Raw genomic sequence first — 18,692 nt, 5'->3', positions numbered from 1 at the left:
CAATCATACAACAACAACTATACATTGGTCTCCCATTTAAGTTAAATAGGAGCCTCCAATTAGTGCAAAATGCTGCAATTCGATTGTTAGCAGGAGTGAACAGGAACATGAACATCACTCCCAACCTACAGGCACTCCATTGGCTACCTATCAGTTACCGTGCTCAATTCAAGGTATTGGTTATAACATACAAAGCTCTTCATGGCCTTGGCCCGACATACATACAGGACTGCCTCCCTTCCTATGTCCCGCCACAGCAGCTTTGCTCAACCAAACAGGGTCTCTTGCAAGTGCCAGCCTGCACATGGGCAAAATCAACAGCAGCCCATATACGGGCTTTCTCTGTGGTGGCCCCTATCCTATGGAACTTAGGAAATCAGGAGAGCTCCCACACTCTTGGCTTTCTGCAAACAATGCAAAACCAAATTATTCAAAAAAAAATTTACTCAGATAGGAAGGCAGTATTGTAGGGAGGGGGGTCTCAGATGTTTCGCTAATGAGCTAGGGACCACAGACTTCACCATTATGTTGCCTTACATATTATCTGTTGCTTTAAATATGTACTCCTATATACTACTTGAGCTTCATGTTGTCTAATGTCAGTCCTAGAATTGATTGTGTTACGTTTCAGCAATTCTTCAGCCCTGTATTGGATCCTTGCTAATGCTATGTCTTTATAAACTTGTATTCATTTACCCTATGACATTGTTTATGGAAATGTCCTTGACACTGTATGGAAATCCCTGCCTTTGTCCTTGCTAGTGATTGTACTAATCTCACACTATGCAACCTGCCTTGAGTAGCAGTGAGAAAGGCAGACTATAAGTAAGTAAGTAAGTAAGTAAGTAAGTAAGTAAGTAAGTAAGTAAGTAAGTAAGTAAGTAAGTAAGTAAGTAAGTAAGTAAAATTCATAGATGTTAAAATGCAAAGAAGCATATTTTAGCATATGTTGATACGATTTTTTTCTAATTAAGATGAAACCTTTCTTTTCCCCTTCATTTATTTAAAGCCCCACATAGGAACAATGAAGCCCTATGAAGCAAGGAAGGCTGGCTATGAGCCTGCCTAAGACTTTAGAAAGCCTGTCAGAATAGACAATACTAGGCAAGCCTGACCAAAGACCTGACTCAGTATAAGATAGCTTCATATATTCTTAGGATCTGAAGTCAGTAATATTGTGATGTACTTTGATCAGTGTTAATGAGGTGTCAGACTGTTCAATAACTGGCAGTAAACAAGTAGCAGCCAAGTCACTGAGTCTGAAAATTAGAATCAGACTATTTTTTTAAAAAAAGAAAGAGCTGCCATGAACAGTAGCGTCACATGATACAGGTCCAGCTGTACTGGATCCCTTTCAGATTTGAATTGGGGGAATGCATGACTGAAGTTCTCCAGTTTTTTTTTTAAAAAAAACTTGAGGCACAAAAAAAAATACACCCCAATGAACAAATACAGTTAACTTCTTCTGTCTTTAGAACTGTCCCTGAAACAGCAAAGCATTCACTAGCCAGGAGCATTAATCATGGCATACTCAATTGTATCCTTCCTCTCAAACCCCAGAATTATTCTGTATGCCCCCAATAGCATTTTTATTCACCTCTCAAGCCCCCATTTATTAACACAGCTGCCTCTACTCTTAACCAGGGAGAAGTATAAATCTGTGGTTGCTGTACACTAAATAGAAACACCTGCAGCCCCTCTTATTCCTCCCTACTAAAACATATATATTTATATATGTAGTTATTATAACTTTTCTTCGAAGCACTAAGTCTCATGTTCTGAAAATGAAAATAAATCCCTCTCTTACATTCTCTCCCACAGCCCCACGTGGCTCTGACAGACAAGCACAGGCGGTGCAGCAAATATTTCACTTCATCTTATTTTAAAATAAAAGGAGAATGAGAGAGAGAATTCTTGTGGCATTCCAGAGGTCCCAGGACACTCATTCCAAATGCCTGAGTTGAGCCCTGAGTGACTTGGAGTCTAAAAAAGAGTGTGGATTTCTAGGCAGCCATCCAAATTCAACACAGACAGTATTCTATCTGCACTTTTTTAGCAACCAAAAAAGAAATAGGGGTAGTGGGGAGTATAGAAGTAGGAGAGGTTGCTGGGTTGGGAGAGAAGAAGGGAGCCATAAAAAAAGCAGTCTGGATACTCCTCCAAAAGGATGTGCTATGGATGCCCCATGAAAAACAAGAAGAAGAGGGTGATTGTATTTAAACATGCACATGCAGTGAATAATGCTGGGCCCTTCTCAGAAATCGTTCTTGGAATTCTTATAGCCTGAAGGCTGGTTCAGATATTGCTGTCACCATTTGACCACTGACACAAAGCTCTTCCTTACAGACTATCAGCATCTAAAAGCTGATAGTCTGCCCAAATACAGGTCACATTTGAAAACCAACAGCTCCAGTCTCCACAAAAGCACAGTGCTATTGTGAGGTTTAAAAATATTCAGACGATAAAATTTTTTTCAATGTTACCACTTCCACATAGGAATGCCATCATAAGGAAAAACATTTTGGCAGTGAGGGGATGCAAAGGAAAGTCTGAATTGATAAAAGTCTACAGTTTGGCAGAGTTAGCCTGCTGAAAAGAGGGGGCTAACTCTGGCCTTTTATCACTCCCATACCCAAGTTGTGTTTTCCCACCAATGCCCTTTGTGTTGTTGGTCTCAAAATGATGATAACAACAATAACAATATTCAATTTATATACTGCTCTTCACAACAACTTAACACCACTCAGAGCGGTTTACAAAGTATGTTATTATTATCCTCACAACAAACACCCTGTGAGGTGGGTGGGGCTGAAAGATCTCTGGAATAGCTGTGACTGACCCAAGGTCTCCCAGCTGGCTTCAAGTGGAGGACTGGGGAGTCAAACCCAGTTCTCCAGATTAGAGTCCTCCCACTCTTAACCACTGCACCAAACTGGCTCTCCAACTGATCTCCTTAAGATATGATATAGTATCTATACCTTTTGCCTCAAATAATATAGAACATGTAGGTGACGGCTAAGTATGGTACTATATCATTAATATTTACAGTGCTGCATTTAAGACTGTTAGTAGCTCCATGCTTTATACAACAAATATGCTACAGGTATACTGGTGTTATACTGGTGTTTCTGGTAACACACACACACAAAGTATGGACTACATTATTATATCTTCAAGTACCTATGTACACATGCCTAGTAAACTTGATAGAACTGAGTTTTCTATGCTCAGCATAGCACAGGAATCATGTTTCCTGCTTAAATTCCAGAGCCACCTAAGAAGCTGATGTAACAATAGTATAAAGATAAGAAAATTATCAAGCCTTCAGATTTTTGTTCCATAACCATATTAACAATAACAAGATTGTCTCAAAAACTCAAAAACAAATGAGATGGCCATATACTGAATCAGAACCTTGGTTCATCAAGGTTAGTACTGTCTCCTCAGACTCCATAGTCTTCATGGTGGCAGGTAGGGGTTGCAGGTAGACTACCTGATCTTTAAAAAATAAACATAGAGATACTGGGGATTGAACTTGGCATCTTCTGCAGGTCAAGCAGATGCTCTACCACTGAGCCACAGCCCATTCTAATCAGCAGCACCTTACCTCACTCAGCTTTGCCCAGTTGAAGGACTTCAGGGGATGAGATGGTTGTGGGATTGATTTCTTCTTCAGACTTGTCCCACTGGTACTGAATGTGGTGGAAGAAACTGGAGGAATTCCCACGCTGAAAAATGGAGGTGCTCCGGGGGGAGGAGGGGGGCCTCCTGGAGGAGGTGGTGGAGCTGGTGGAGGTGGACAGGAGAATGGTAGAGGTGGTGGAGGAGGAGGCAAAGTCTCTGATGATAGCAGACTCGAAGAAAAAGCAAATGGGCCACCCGGAGGCAGATGAGGAGGGGATGGGAAGGAAATGCTGCCACCATGCTGGGAAAAAAAAGTAAAATTTAAAATGCAAATTTCTAGCATATATCACATTATTTTGGTGACATAATTCAGTCCTCCTCATTCTACCACCACCACAGCACCATATTTTAATTATGGTTAATTCTAATAGCCCTTTTTTGACTTTCAGGTATATTTTAACAGCAGCTGGAGTTTTCATTCTTTTTTTTTCCTTTCTGTGTTAAGAACTGAAAAGGATCCCAGAATGCCACATGTATATCATTTGAAGTTTTCAATACTAATTTTAATAACTTCCACAGTGGACGAGCAGTGGAAGCAGTGAAATCAAGATGAATCTGTAACATCTGGATAGATTAGTAAAATTACCTACTCGTAAGAAACCTTATAAATAATCCTAATAAAGAAATCATATATAGTTAGATTACAGCTTGGTTGTTTCTGTTCTCTATTAGATTGTTTTTATAGATTATAAAAGAAGAAAAAATCCCATATCATACCGAGAACTCATTGAGTTGAGCTACAAGGTCTGTCATTTGATCCCGGGTTTGGCGTAGCTCCAGGGCTTCTTTCTGCAGCTTGTCCTTCATTTTGTTTAATGTCTTCATCATTTCATCTTTTTCCTGGGTCTTTATATCACATTCTCTTTCTTTCTTCTCCAGCCTGCTCATTAGCTCAGTGTGTTCTGTGAACAGCCACGGGGACAAGATTGAAAAGTGATGGATGATTTCAGGCAATCTAGATGACCTCAAAACCCATGAATTATCCCCAGAAGAAACCATGTGTAAGATGCATAACAGCAAACATCTGAAGGAGTAAACTGTCCTGGGAAGAAAGGGGTCTACATTAAAATTAGGAATGGCAAGTTAGTATTGAAAGGATGATTTAGGTGAGAATCAGCAGATATTGTCTAACAATGAGTCTTTCAAATCTACAACAAGATTGCAGGAAAAAACTAGAAGTTTCATCAATGTTTTGGATTCAAATGGCAGCTCACCCACAGACTCATTGGAAACCTTAGGCAACCCAAAATCCTTCTGCATCAGTTCTCCATCTGTAAAATGGGAACAACAATGACTGGTAGAGTGCTGTAGCCTTTAGGACCTTGTTTTTCCATCACTTTGGAATCAGTGATTCAGTTAGGTTCTCTCTCTACTAATCAACATCCCTAAAAGGCTACATACCTTTCCGGAATTTTTCTGCTTGATCCCTCCACTGCTTCACTTCATTCTCATTTACCAACCTGGATGGAAATACAGTAAGGTCATTTGAGATCCATTCCAAAACTATTAAATATAAAATATTCCTATTAGAAAAAAATGTGCTACAAATATCAAATTGGCATTCTGCTAAAAAGTGTGGTATGAACCTAAGTTGTGCTAGATGTAAATGAGAGTCTAAAGAAATAAAACAGGATAGAATTTTTTTTTAAAAAAATATGTGCTATTCCTTCTAAAGGAAGATTATTTCCATGTAGAATAAATGTCACATATAAAAGAGCCCTTACATTTCATACACTGCATAGCTGAACTATAATAGCAGTTAACAAGATTCTTACATCTTAATGATGTTCTTGACATTGAAGTTCTCCAAAGGAGCTATATCTGGATCATCACCTCGCTCATCCTGAAGAACAATTTGCTGAAGTATCCTGTCCAACAGCTGCCACTGTTGAAAATTTCCCCCATTTCGTTTATCTACAATGAAAAATGGCAGTAAGAAAATTAGGAAATGAACTTATTGGTATATTGTTGAAGGCTTTCACGGCCGGAGAATGATGGTTGTTGTGGATTTTCCGGGCTGTATAGCCATGGTCTTTGCATTGTAGTTCCTGATGTTTTGCCAGCAGCCGTGGCTGGCATCTCCAGAGGTGTAGCACCAAAAGACAGAGATCATTCAGTGTCACAGTGTGGAAAAGATGTTGGCAGGTAATTTATATCTACTCAGGACGGTGGGGTTGGGCTGAGTCATCCTGTAAGATATCAAGCACCAATCCATATGCAAAAGAACCTCCTCAGGATACACTGAAGCCTCCCTCCATTAGCATTTCACCCTGGGAAACTCTTACAGGATGACTCAGCCCAACCCCACCATCCTGAGTAGATATAAATTACCTGCCAACATCTTTTCCACACTGTGACACTGAGAGATCTCTGTCTTTTGATGCTACACCTCTGAAGATGCCAGTCACAGCTGCTGGCAAAATGTCAGGAACTACAATGCAAAGACCACGGCTATACAGCCTGGAAAATCCACAACAACCAACTTATTGGTAACTTCTCTTTCAGTCATTTTGGATGGGATGCATTTGTATTTTAATGTGGTTTATTTTAATGGTTTATAATTGAACTTATTTGTTAGCTGCTTTCAAGAGCAAGAGTGGGAAGGTGGCCTATACACATTCTAAATAAGTAAAATAAATGAATAAAATAAAAAGAGGATTTGTACTCCCAGTTTCTTATGCTTTTCCACTGAATTTTAAGTGAATTTTGGTTTCGCCCCCTTAGGAAAATGTGCAGCTTACACATTATAAACACCTTGGTGTTGGGTGGGGTGGGGGGAGGCCAAATTTTTCCTAGGGTATTTTGTTTTATTTATTTATGTTACTTATATTCCACATTTCTCTCTCAGACTCAAGGCAGATAACACAATGTAAGTCAATACAATAAACAGCCACTACATCAAGTCAACAATTTAATGGGGTATGGATTGAAGAAACTTGAACAAGCATAGAACTGAATACAGATATGAAAGATAGCAGAAACATTTGTTATTAACGTATTAAATGGCACAGAAACATTCAGTAGGAAAGTATCTATCCAGTACTATCCAGTAGTATTGTCTCTGTCCTTTTAACCAAAACATCTGTCTGATCAATTTCTTACAAGACACCTATTTCCAGACTTAAAAGCCCTCCTGAATAATTTAGTTTCACACAGTTTGCAGAAAGCCAAGAGAGTAGGAACTTTCATGACCTCTTTAGGCAGGCCATTCCATAAGGTGGGAGCCACCACAGAGAATGCAGCTGTTGATCCTGCCCGTTTGCAGGGTGGTATCTGCAGAAGGCCCTGTTCAGATGAGTGAAGCTGCTTTGGCAGGGCATAAGGAGAGAGGCATTCCTGCAGATATAAGGAGCCAAGGCCATGAAGGGCTTTATACGGGATAGCCAAAACCTTGAACTAAGCCCAGTAACTGCTGGGTAGCCAATGGAGTGACTAAAGAAATGGAATACAATGCATGCTTCACGTAGCTCCTGATAATAATTGAGTTGCAGCATTCTGCACCAGCTGGAGTCTCTGAATTGACTTTGAGGGGAAAGCTATGTAGAGTGCAGTACAGTATTCTAATGTTGATCTTATCATGGTGTGAATCCAAGTGGCCAGATGGGCCATGTCAAGGTAGGGGGCCATCTTCCAGGCTAGTCTGAGTTGGGAGAAGGCCTTTTTTGCACCTGTGTTTACTTGTTTCTCTAGCAGCAGTGCTAGATCTAGTATAACCCTAGGCTCTATCTGCAAGGGTCAACTGAACCCATCAAAAGTGGGAAACACAATGTACTTCAAGAAATTCTGCTTTCGGTAACAAAACTTTCCATGTGAGATTCGGTTTCGTTTTCCCGGCCATGTCGGACGCTCCTCTCCGCAGGTCCGGGAGGAAATGTCCGAGCAGCCTGACCGGGTGGTTGACCTGCGAGGGTTAACCCCCAGGACTCCCAGTGAGGGGGTCAGGGTCCGGAGCACGGCGGGAAGAACCCCCTGAAAGCAATACAGGGGGTAAATTGCCCGTTTGCTCCAACGGAGGCCGGCAGACTTGTGCAGCACATCGCGTGCAGCCGGGCCATGGAGAACGGCAATAAGCAGATTTAAGGTGAAAACCTGTAAGTAAGCGAATCCCTTCTGATTTCTAAGCGTATGCGAAGGATTGGTGGGAGTTGAAGCTAAGAAGGTGCGGATTTCTTCCCCTTCACGGAGTTTCGGAACTTAGCTGGCGCCCCCCCCCCTAAGATGGCGACGAAAAAGCAGAGCCCTGCAATGAGTAAATCGGTGATGGCGATGTTACAGGGGAAGGGGGAAACTTTGGAAGAGATGGTCAGACGAGCGGTCTTTGAAGCTATGCAGCCCTTTGTAGCAAAGTTAAATGAAATGGGGCAAAAGGTTGATTCAGTGGAAAGCGAAGTGAAAACCATTAAAGAAACAGCGTCTGGAGCAGAGCAGTCTGCACGCAAAAACGTAGTACTCATGAAAGCAACAAGTAAAGAAGTGAAGCTCTTGGAGAATCAAATAATAGGATTGCAAGTGGACCGTGCCCAAACGGTACTGCGTCTTCAGAATGTAAAAGAGGAGCAAAGTGAAAATTTAAAAGATTTGGTGTCGGGACTTTTGGCGTCATTCGCAAAGGCAACTAAAGAAGAGTTAAAAAGCGATATTTTGGAAGTCCGTCGGACATCTTCAAAGTATGCAATGAAGCATCAGCTGCCTCGCGAGATTATTATTGACTTTTCATCTAAGAAGACTCGGGACACCATCTTATATAATTCGTACAATGTGGACTTGGACTATTTGGGCAACAAGGTTAAAATATTGAAGGATGTTCCATTTCTGGCTCGTAAAAGAAGATTTAAGTATAAAAGACTTGCGGCTTTCCTGAGGAAATGTGATGTAAAATATAAATGGTTGTTTCCGGAAGGCGTCTGGTTCAGATATAAGGATCCAACCTACAAGATTACATCGGAAGTACAGCTGACAGACTTTTTGTTCAACCATCAGGAGTTTCAGCAAGAAGAAAGTTCAAAGTCTGAAGGGGAAAGTGGGGGGGGGGGGAGGAGAGAACGAGCGCAGCTGTTGCAGCTGCGCAGAGAGAACTGAGACCAAGACGCAGGGGGGGAGGGAAGAAGACCTGATCCTGAATATAGTCTGTATTGTATAAGATCTACCAATCTGATAGCATATTAGAAAGTTAACTTTAAAGAAAAATTGCAGCATGAAGGGAATACAAGACATGTAGAGTAGTGTGCGTTTTTTGTTTATATGTTGCTCTTCCCTTTTCCCCAGTCCCCCCTTTTTCCCTTATATCTTTGTAGTCTTTTGTAGTTTTTTATGTTAGATATTAAAAATAAAAAATGTTACAAAAAAAACCTTTCCATGTGACATAATCACCAATTATATTAAAGCCATTTTCTGGAATTATAACTTGCAAGAATGAACACATATATGGAGGCAGAGCATGCTTATGGTGGGAAGCTTACACATAACTGGAATGTGTTTTAAGAGCCTACATGCCTACAACTCTAGGCACAAAGAGTTCTCTTTGCATGATTAAGAACCCTGAAAAAGCAAGTTTCCTGATACTGCATGTGTGTGTATACATGTTTATACTTGGGAGGAGCTTACTATTACAATCCTAGTCTCTCCATCCATATATACATTCATTGTCCCATCAGAATGTCTGAAAAGGGCTCATCTCTCTGCTTTAATGGGAGACGCGGAAAGGTGATACACTAACACACTTAAATTTAACATGCAGGGTTTTTTTTAAATGTTATTTATAGTCTGCCTTTCTCACAAGGACTCAAGGTGGATTTCAGAGAATGAGTCAATATAATCAACAGGACTGGAACACTCAATAAACTGTGCAACAGTATTTGTATAGTTGAAAATTTGGAACCAATCAGAAATCTGGAAACAGAACTGAAGCAAAGCAATAAGTATTAACATGATGCATTAAATTATGCAAAAATTACACAGTAGGATTCTACTTACTGCAACAAGCAGTACTATACAAAGTAGTATAGGCCATAACCTCTAAACTTTTACCCAAGTAGTTTTTGAAACCATTCTGTACAGTACAATCCTGCTACCTGTGAAGAAAAGCCCTTTTGAATATTTAGTTTTTTATAGATTGTAGAAGGCCAGGAGAGTGGGAGCCTTCTTAAGTTCATCAGGCAGGCTATTCCATGAGCAGAGGTTGATCACAGAGAAAGCATGTATATGGACAATTGTTGATTTTGCCCATTTGCAAGCTCTAGAAGACCCTGCTCAGATGATTAAAGCTGTTGTGCTGGAACATAGGTGGAAAGGTGGTCTTGCAGATATGAAGGACCAAGGCCATGAAGGGTTTTGTATGTGATGGCCAATACCTGAAATTGATCCCAGTAACTGATGGGCAGCCAATGGAGTGACTAAAGAATGGGAGTAAGATGTATGCTGTCTAGCTCCTGATACAGCTGAGCTGTAGTATTCTGCACCAACTGCAGGCTCCAATTGGATTCTGAGGGGAGATCAATGTAAAGTGCAATACAGTAGTCTAGTCTCAATATTACTGTGGCATAGATGCTGGTGGCCAGATCAACTGTTTCAAGGCAGGGTGCTAGATAAGAGTTTGAAGAAAGCACTTTTTGCAGCTGCAGTAACTTGCTTCTCTAGCAGTTATGCTGTATCCAGTACAACCCCAAGGCTCTTAACTGAGTCAGCTGAACCCCATCAAAAGTGGGAAGGTCTATGTTCTTCAAGATCTCTGATTTCTCTACAAGCATTACCTCTGACTTTTCAGGGTTTAGTTTCAATTTGTTCACTCTTAGCCAATTAGCCACATCAGCCAGGCAGCAATTCAGGATTTCTATTGTATCCCCAGGAAATTTGGATACATATAGAACTGGGTATTGTTAGCATACTGATGACAACCCTAAAACTATGGATGATTTGTCCTAAATCCTTTACATAGAGATTGAAAAGCATGGGGGAATAGGATGGTATCAGTGTGGACAGGTACCACACTGATGATAACTGGTCATCAATGGCAACTCTTTGAATCTGATTCATGAGGAATGATTCAAACCAGTTTAACACACATCCCCTGATACACAAACCATCATCTCACTCTTGGGCTGACCTTCCTCTACCCTGAGGTGAAATGTCTCCTCTCTAAGCCTATGAAGCTGAATACTGGGCTGGGAAGCCTTTAGTAGCCAAGTCCAAGTAGGGGAAAGATCAGGAGTCTGCGCTTCCCATAAACAGAAACTGGCACACAAGGCTTGGGGAGATTCAAAGTGTAACAGAAGGTTTATTTACAAGTAAGTAATGTAAGAAGGCAGGTAGGCAGGTGTTTGAACTGAAGTAACGGAAAGGTTTTTATACAGAAACTTCACTGGTGTGAGGCACAAAACACTTGGTATGATTCTAAGTTGCTGGCTTCTTTGAGAGATGTTGATGTTATTAGACTTAAAGATGTTGAAGTGAGTTCTTTCAGAGGTTGGCACTGCTTCACAAATGCTCCACTTTTAACACACAGACACAGTACGACTTCCCCTCCTCTCCAGACCTTAGGGTACTCCCCTGAGTCGAATCCTTTCAAGATACTGGGCAGACATTATAGTTATGAGCTATAGCCCTGTTCCTGGTGCCAAAGGGTAGACTCCTTTCTACCCAACTTCCTTGGCCCCTATAATTCCCAGATCTCTTGAGTCTATGCAGGATTTAATGCTGTCTTTCCCACTTTTGTCCAAGGACTAAAAGTACTTCAGGAATGTACATTTCACTTTTAAGAGAACTTCTTCCCTTCCTTCCTTCCTCACACAGAGGACTCTCTGGTTGACCCTCTCTGGTCAGAAGCCAGACCCGAACTCCCTTCACTCTTCAGCTTACTCCAATTGTCAACTCCTCAACATTCCATCCCCAACTGCCATTTCAGGCTATCCCCAAAGGGGGCAGGGAAACATGTCAATCATCCTCTTTACTGTTCAGCAATCTCAGCATTTGAAGCTAAGTCCGTCACACCTGCTTCTGCCTTAACCCAACTCAATAGGAATCAATGGACCCCAGATAGAAAATGAGGGTGAAGTGGAGATCTGCACTAAAAATCCCCCCTTTGTGCAAGCCAAAAAGAAGTTTAGGATTGTTTTAATTGGTGCTGAAAATACTTTATTATATTTGGTTGGAGGGAAATAATTTGCAAATATACCTACTGTAATTTCTATGTCATCTAGTACATTAATTATAATAAAAATAACATATAAACTCTTCAAGAAATTTATGCCTGGTTCCACTGTGATCTGAGAGATGGCTCCATAGCAAAATCCATGTCCTTTTGTGACATAACAAGAACCTCATTTTGACATCTTAGATCTATAGACCAACTTTAACTACCAGGGCTCACATGGTACTGTAGTACACATTTCCCACAGTACCAAGCAAAACAGAATTCTACAAAAGGCAAGAACGAAAATATTTGACAGTCAGATTTTGCTACTTCATAACACAGCAAAGTCAAATCAGAGTGACAGCAATATTTCCTCCCTTCACTAGGACTGCCTAGAAGCAAAATATTCATAGCTGTTACTGGCTGATTAAATCAAATACCTTTAATATCTCCAATTTGTATCATGTTCCTTGAAGAGAAACTGCTAATTTGATTTTCCAGTTAGGGCTTGAAAACCTTCAGCTTATACGTTCCCATGAGATGACAGCAAAATATGAATTATGCCCTTAATGATAACAACAGAGGTTCACTCGATTGGTTTACAAAAATACTTATTCTAAATCAATTAAAAGTAGCACCTGTTTCAAGAGATTTCCCAGACCACAAGTTCTTTTTTTCTCATTAAAAACTAATAATGTAATAAAGAACTTTGTTTCCAGATGGACAGCATCCAACTAGTCACTATTTAAATGATAGTTAAGCAAGAAGGAGCCATTTCAAGTCTGGGGACCTTAAGCAAAAGCAGAAAACATTGCACGAAAGGCTACCTGTATGTTGACTCTGAGGTTAACTCAGCATTAGCATACCCCAGCTTTCCTGTAGTTGTGTGAATATGATAACGCTTGGTGCCATCCTAAGCAAAATTACATCTTTCTAAGACCACTGACTTCAGTGGACTTAAGAATTGTACTGTATATGTCAGATACGCCTCCAGCATATCTGCCATGTGATATGAATTTCTTGTTGCAGTATGTAGTGTACCTCTAAGAACATGCAGAGGGAACCTATTTTGCTACCTGGTTGCTTGCTAGCTGCTTATTTTGCAGGTGTTTTGGTTACCATTTCCTGGCTGGCCTGAGAACGTGGCCTTAAAGTTCCAGCCAAGACCGCACCAACCTCCTAAGAGACTGAGCAGAGCTCATCCTTTCCCTCCTCCCCTCTCTCCTGGCTCCCTGGCTCAGCGCGCCAAAATCCTAAAGGTCTTTCTTTCCCATTGGGGGCGGAAACTTTGTCCTATAATTAACCTTGCTTTCCTGCCTTGCATCACTTCAGCCAATGATCCTGTCTGACCATCTTGATACTGGTATTCTTCTTTAATAAAGTAACTTTAACTCATACACCTGAGTGATGCAGTGAAGTGCTTGGAGAAAATACCTGGCAAGACCTGACAGTATAAGGCTGAATCATTCAGAGTAGCACCCCCTCCCCGAAAGGCCACATGTATTGTTTGTTGTGGGGATAATAACAACATACTTTGTAAATCGAATGTTATTATTTTTTTTAATAATTTTATTGGATTAGATATCATTAAATTGTACATTACAATCAGTTTCCTTTAATTTTTCCAATTCTAACCCCCTCCCTTTCCCCCCTTTTGTTGACTTCCAACAGTTTTCCAACCCCTTGTCCCTTTTCCCTTACTCATTTTAAATTTATTCTATCTGTCAAACATAATCTTTCACTTTCTTCTAAGCTTATCTATATAACACAGTGCTCCTTCTGTCTTCCTACTTACTTTAACAACTAAATAATACACAACTAAATAATACATTCTTGGCATATTTTCTTTTGATAATAATCATTTAGCTAATTTTGGTACTCTATACTCTATCTTATAATCTCATCTTCAATATGGGGCAAACAATTTATCCCTCATTTAGCATATTTTTAGATACTTCTATAAACAGTACATTCAATATAAGTCAACCAATTTAACTTATACTCTATATATTTCTTTTTCTACATATCTCATCTTCATACTGTTTTAATTATATAATTGTATTATTCTTTCATTATGCAACTATCCACCAAAAATAGTCAACCAATTTGACCCATATATACCTCCAAACCAATTCAATCAATTTAATACATAATCTATACATTAATATATATTTTCCCACCTTACTTAAATTCCTTCATTGCAATTATAAAATTATCTCCATTATACGATTATTGCCAGAAATGAAATTAATTAGTTTCTATCCTTATAATTAGTTAATTTCTATCATTATAATTCTTGTAATAACACCTATAATACTTAATGCTATATATAATAGTCTAATAAAATAGTTGCTTAGAAATTCTCATTTACCTCTCCACCCCCCGGTAAAGTCACCTCCCTCTACTTTTATTGTATTTCAGTAATTTTCAAACTGCCACAGTTCTCTTCCCACCTCCCATTTCTTCACTAAATATTGTTTCAGCTTCTCCCAATCCGTGTTGAACTGTCCTGGATCAAGGTCTCTCAGTTTCCTTGTCATTTTGTCCATTTCCGCCATGTACAGCAATTTATATATCCAGTCCTCAATAGTTGGCACTTCTTGCACTTTCCACTTTTGCGCGTACAAAAGTCTAGCCGCTGCTGTCATGTAAAATAGCAATGTCCTATATTGTGCTGGAATATCCTCCATTCCCAAGTTCAGTAGCAGGAGTTCTGGGTTCTTATTAATTTGAAATTGTAAAATCTCACTTATTACTCTTATTATTTCCCCCCAGTACTGCCTAGCTACCTCACAAGTCCACCACGTGTGATACAAAGATACCTCATGCTTTTTACATTTCCAGCATTTGTTAGACATATTCAAATTCCCTAGCGCAATTTTCTTTGGTGTCAAATACCAACGATAAATCATTTTATAGACATTCTCTTTAATATTGGTGCATGTCGTGATCTTCAACGTATTTTTCCACAAGTATTCCCACGCCTCCATTGTTATTTCTTTATTAAAGTTTATAGCCAATTCACCATTTGCACTTTAACTGTTTCATCTTCAGTATACCATTTCAGCAGCACTTTATATACCTTAGAGATTTCCTTTTTATCCTCTTGTAAAAGTGCCTGTTCTAATTCCGAATTCTCCATTCTTATCCCTCCCTTCACACAGTCCGAATTATAAAGATCTCTGATCTGTCTGTACTGAAACCAATCGTAACTTGGAGACAACTCGTCCTGCGTCTTTATTTTGGGTTTAGAAAATTCCATTCGGGTTATCTCCTTGTATGTTAAACACTGTTGTTCATTATCGACAGTTCTCGGATCTATTACTTCATATGGAACCACCCATGAGGGGATTCCATCTTGTAGGTAATTTCTGTACTTCTTCCAAGTTGTGAATAGGCTTCTCCGAATATAATGATGTAAGAACATAGAGTCCGCTTTTACTTTATCATACCATAAATATGCATGCCATCCGAATATTTTTTTATATCCTTCTAAGGCCAGTAATTTCCGGTTTTTCAGCATCATCCAGTCTTTCAACCACACTAAACAAATTGCGTCATAATAAAGTCTTAGGTTGGGCAGTTGCATTCCGCCTCTTTCTTTTGCATCTTGTAACACTTTCATTTTCACTCGAGGTCTGTAATTTTTAACATTAGTCAAATCTTGTCCTTCTTTGGGGATCAATGATATATTAGCTTCACTCCAAGTGTCAGGAATCCTTTGATCCCTCAAGACACCATTGATGACTTCTTTTAGGAATGGCACCAGTTCATTGACCATTACCTTATAAAATTTGGCTGTAAGTCCATCCGGTCCTGGCACCTTTCCCAAGTTTGTTGACTGTATTGCCTTTCTTATTTCTTCCTCCGTTACTTCATTGTTCAATTTGTCTCTCCAAGCTTCCGAAATTACTGGGAGCTTCATTTTCTCCAAGTATGTCGCTATTGAGTCTTTATTCACCTCTTTTTTATTATACAATTTGGCATAAAATTTATAAAAGGCTCTGCTAATAGCTGTCTGTTCCAGGTACACTTTATTGTCCTCACAGATTTTATTTATTATTTTCTTCTCCTTTCTCTTCTTCAATTGCCATGCCAAATATTTTCCAGGTTTATTTGCGCCTTCAAACGCCTTTTGATTCATTCTTTTAAGATTCCATTCCAATTCTTTATTATTCATTGCTGTCAGCTGTTCTTGAAGAATTTTAATATCCTGGTAGATTTTCTTTTTCCCTGGTCTTTTCTTTAACTGTATTTCTTTGGCTTTTATTTTCTCCGTGATCTCCTGTCTCTTCTCCTCTTTTTTTTTCCTGGCTCTTCCATTTAAGTCCATTAATATGCCCCTAACTACTGCCTTGTAGGTGTCCCATACCTTGTTGGTTGGTACTTCTCTATTCATGTTATATTGTATGAAAAACTTTGTTTCTCTTCTCAACATCTCCATATTTTCTCCCTCTTGCAGCAAATCCTCATTTATTCTCCATCCTCTCCTTTTACTCCTTTTCCCCAACTTCCACATAATTGGATTATGATCTGAGCCTACCATAGGCATTATTTCCACATCCTTAGTCCAAAGCGCTAAGTCTTTTGAGGCCCAGATCATATCGATTCTTGATAGCGTAGAGTGTCTCGCGGAGAAAAACATATATTGTCTGCATTTGGGATTTTGTCTTCTCCATACATCTTCTAAAGTTTCCTGTTGCGTCAATACAAAAAACGTCTTTGGTAATAGTCCTCTTTTCTTTTGTGCAGTTGCTGACTTTTTATCTAGTTCCAAGTTTATCACTCCATTGAAGTCTCCTGCAAGAATTATCTGGTCATAAGAAAGTTCATCTAATTGCTTCCTCAAGTCCTCAAAGAAGCTTTCTTTTGCTCCGTTAGGTGCATAGATTGCAATCACCAATACTCTCTTTAAATTCCATATACATTCCACTGCTAAAAATCTGGCTTCCGCATCTTTCATCACTAACTTTGGCTGTAGCTCCTCTTTTATATACAATACCACTCCCCTTTTTTTCTTATTAGAGGCCGCTACAAAATCACTGCCCAATTTAATCAATTTTAAATACTTTGCATCCTGTTTTCTAATATGAGTCTCTTGCAAACATACAATATCACATTTTTGTTTTAATAGCCAGTGGAAAATACCTTTTCTCTTATTCGGTGAATTAAGTCCATTTACATTCCAAGATAAAACTTTGCACTCCATATTCATAATCTTGTTGCTGGTAAGTCCTTTTCATTGTCCCTTATAAACTGCTCCATCTCTGATTCAGATCTAATGCGCTTTTCCGCTCCTCCAAATTCAAAGGACACTCCTTCTGGTAGTTCCCATCTGTACCTTATTTTCATGTCCTTCAGAATCTGAATTAGAGCTTTATATTTTTTTCGATCTAGCAACACCGATCTGGGTAATTCCTTCATGATAATAATCGTCTTGCCATCAATCTCCAATGGATCTTGAAACTGTTTAGTCACAATCTTCTCTTTTATATTTCTGGTCGTGAATTGCACAATCACATCTCTTGGTAGTTTCCTCTGGGTCGCGATTCTTGAATTTACACGATATACCACATCTAGGATAGCCACAACTTCCTCCTCCTCCTTCCCCAGGTATTCAGCTAACACCTCAGTGATCTGTTCTTGAGCTGTCTTTCCTTCCACTTCCGGCAAGCCGTGAAACCTCAGCTGCTTCTCCATATGTTTACTTTCCGCAACCGCCATTCTCCCCCTCATCACCCTCATCTCTGTTCGTTGCGTATCTGCTAAGTTCTCCACCGCGCTTTCCACTACCTTGACTCTTTGCTGTGTTCCCTGCAGGTCATTTTGCATTGTTTCCATACCTTTCTTCACTTCTGCCAGCTCATTTTTCACTGTCTCTTTAACCTCTTTAACCTCTTTCACCAACTCCGGTTTCATGTCCTTGAGCTCTTTAATCACTTCTAAAAGTTTTTTATCCAAATTCTCTATCGCCGATTGCCACTCTTTTTTCGACATCGTGGGGCTTGCTTTGGCTCGCTCCCACGAGTCCACTCTCTTCCTTAGCTCCGTGGCGTTTAATTTAATGTCCTTTTAGTTTAAATGTCCCGGTCTTTCCAAAAAAAACTTTTAAAGAGTCCAAAATGTCGGGCGTCTTTTCTCTATGGTTCCTCTATGATTTTTGTAATCCAATATGGCTTACTTCCTCTTTCGCTGAAGCCACGGCTCTTCCCCTTTCAAAAATGGCGATTCCCTACTTCCTGCCCTCCGGCAAGGGCCGCCTCTCTCCAGCAACTCTATTGTTATTACGTACTTCCTGTTTCCCGACTTCCCACAGCAGTTCTCGCGATGGTGAAACTTTCTCACAGCCTGATATCTCCTTATAGCCACAGGTATTCAAAACAATAGTCCAATTTCTTTAATAACTTCGTTTAACTTAGTCCTTTTTCTAATATAATTCTTGCCGGGTCCTCCCCTCCTTATACTTAGTCTGTTGCAGTTTAAAAGTCTACTTTAATTCTTCTTTACTTTAAGTGATCTGTCCCGTTTCAAGAGATAGTGATCTTTACCTTCTCATTCACTTTTCTTGGGTTGTAATCGCTGTTTCAATCTTAGATTCCCATCCACTCTTCCTTCCCCTGTTGAAGCTTGGGCATGTAGGTCTTATGCCAACCGCATTGGCACCAGGACTGCCGCAGAGATTATAGCCGACCTGTCTTAGGGTGGGACCTCAAGGGTCGGGAGAGGATCCGTTGCGTAGGACCCCCCCTCGCCCAAGATCGACGCGCCCTGAGGTGCTTGAGCGTTCTATGCCTGTTCTCTGCCTGAGAACAGTCAGCCGCGGGCTTGATTTTGCCCCGCCGGCCGCTTAAATGGCAGCCCGGTCAGCTCCACGATTAGA

The 18,692-nt window shown here is 40.0% G+C and overlaps 1 protein-coding gene across 2 annotated transcripts in view; it reads right to left on the bottom strand.

Annotated features, from left to right (window-relative positions):
* The window catches only part of DAAM2 (dishevelled associated activator of morphogenesis 2), a 388,390-nt gene that overhangs the window by 95,017 nt on the left and 274,681 nt on the right, over window positions 1–18,692 (bottom strand). For both annotated transcript variants that reach the window (XM_054978243.1, XM_054978250.1), the window contains exons 13-16: window positions 5,460–5,598; window positions 5,086–5,144; window positions 4,402–4,586; window positions 3,608–3,925 (exon numbers count right to left, since the gene is read on the bottom strand). In XM_054978243.1, the coding sequence (XP_054834218.1) occupies window positions 3,608–3,925; window positions 4,402–4,586; window positions 5,086–5,144; window positions 5,460–5,598 (701 nt within the window). The remainder of the gene's footprint in view (window positions 1–3,607; window positions 3,926–4,401; window positions 4,587–5,085; window positions 5,145–5,459; window positions 5,599–18,692) is intronic.

The sequence above is a fragment of the Eublepharis macularius genome, chromosome 1, assembly GCF_028583425.1.
Source record: "Eublepharis macularius isolate TG4126 chromosome 1, MPM_Emac_v1.0, whole genome shotgun sequence".
NCBI lineage: Eukaryota > Metazoa > Chordata > Lepidosauria > Squamata > Eublepharidae > Eublepharis > Eublepharis macularius.
This window is presented reverse-complemented; position numbering and strand designations above follow the sequence as displayed.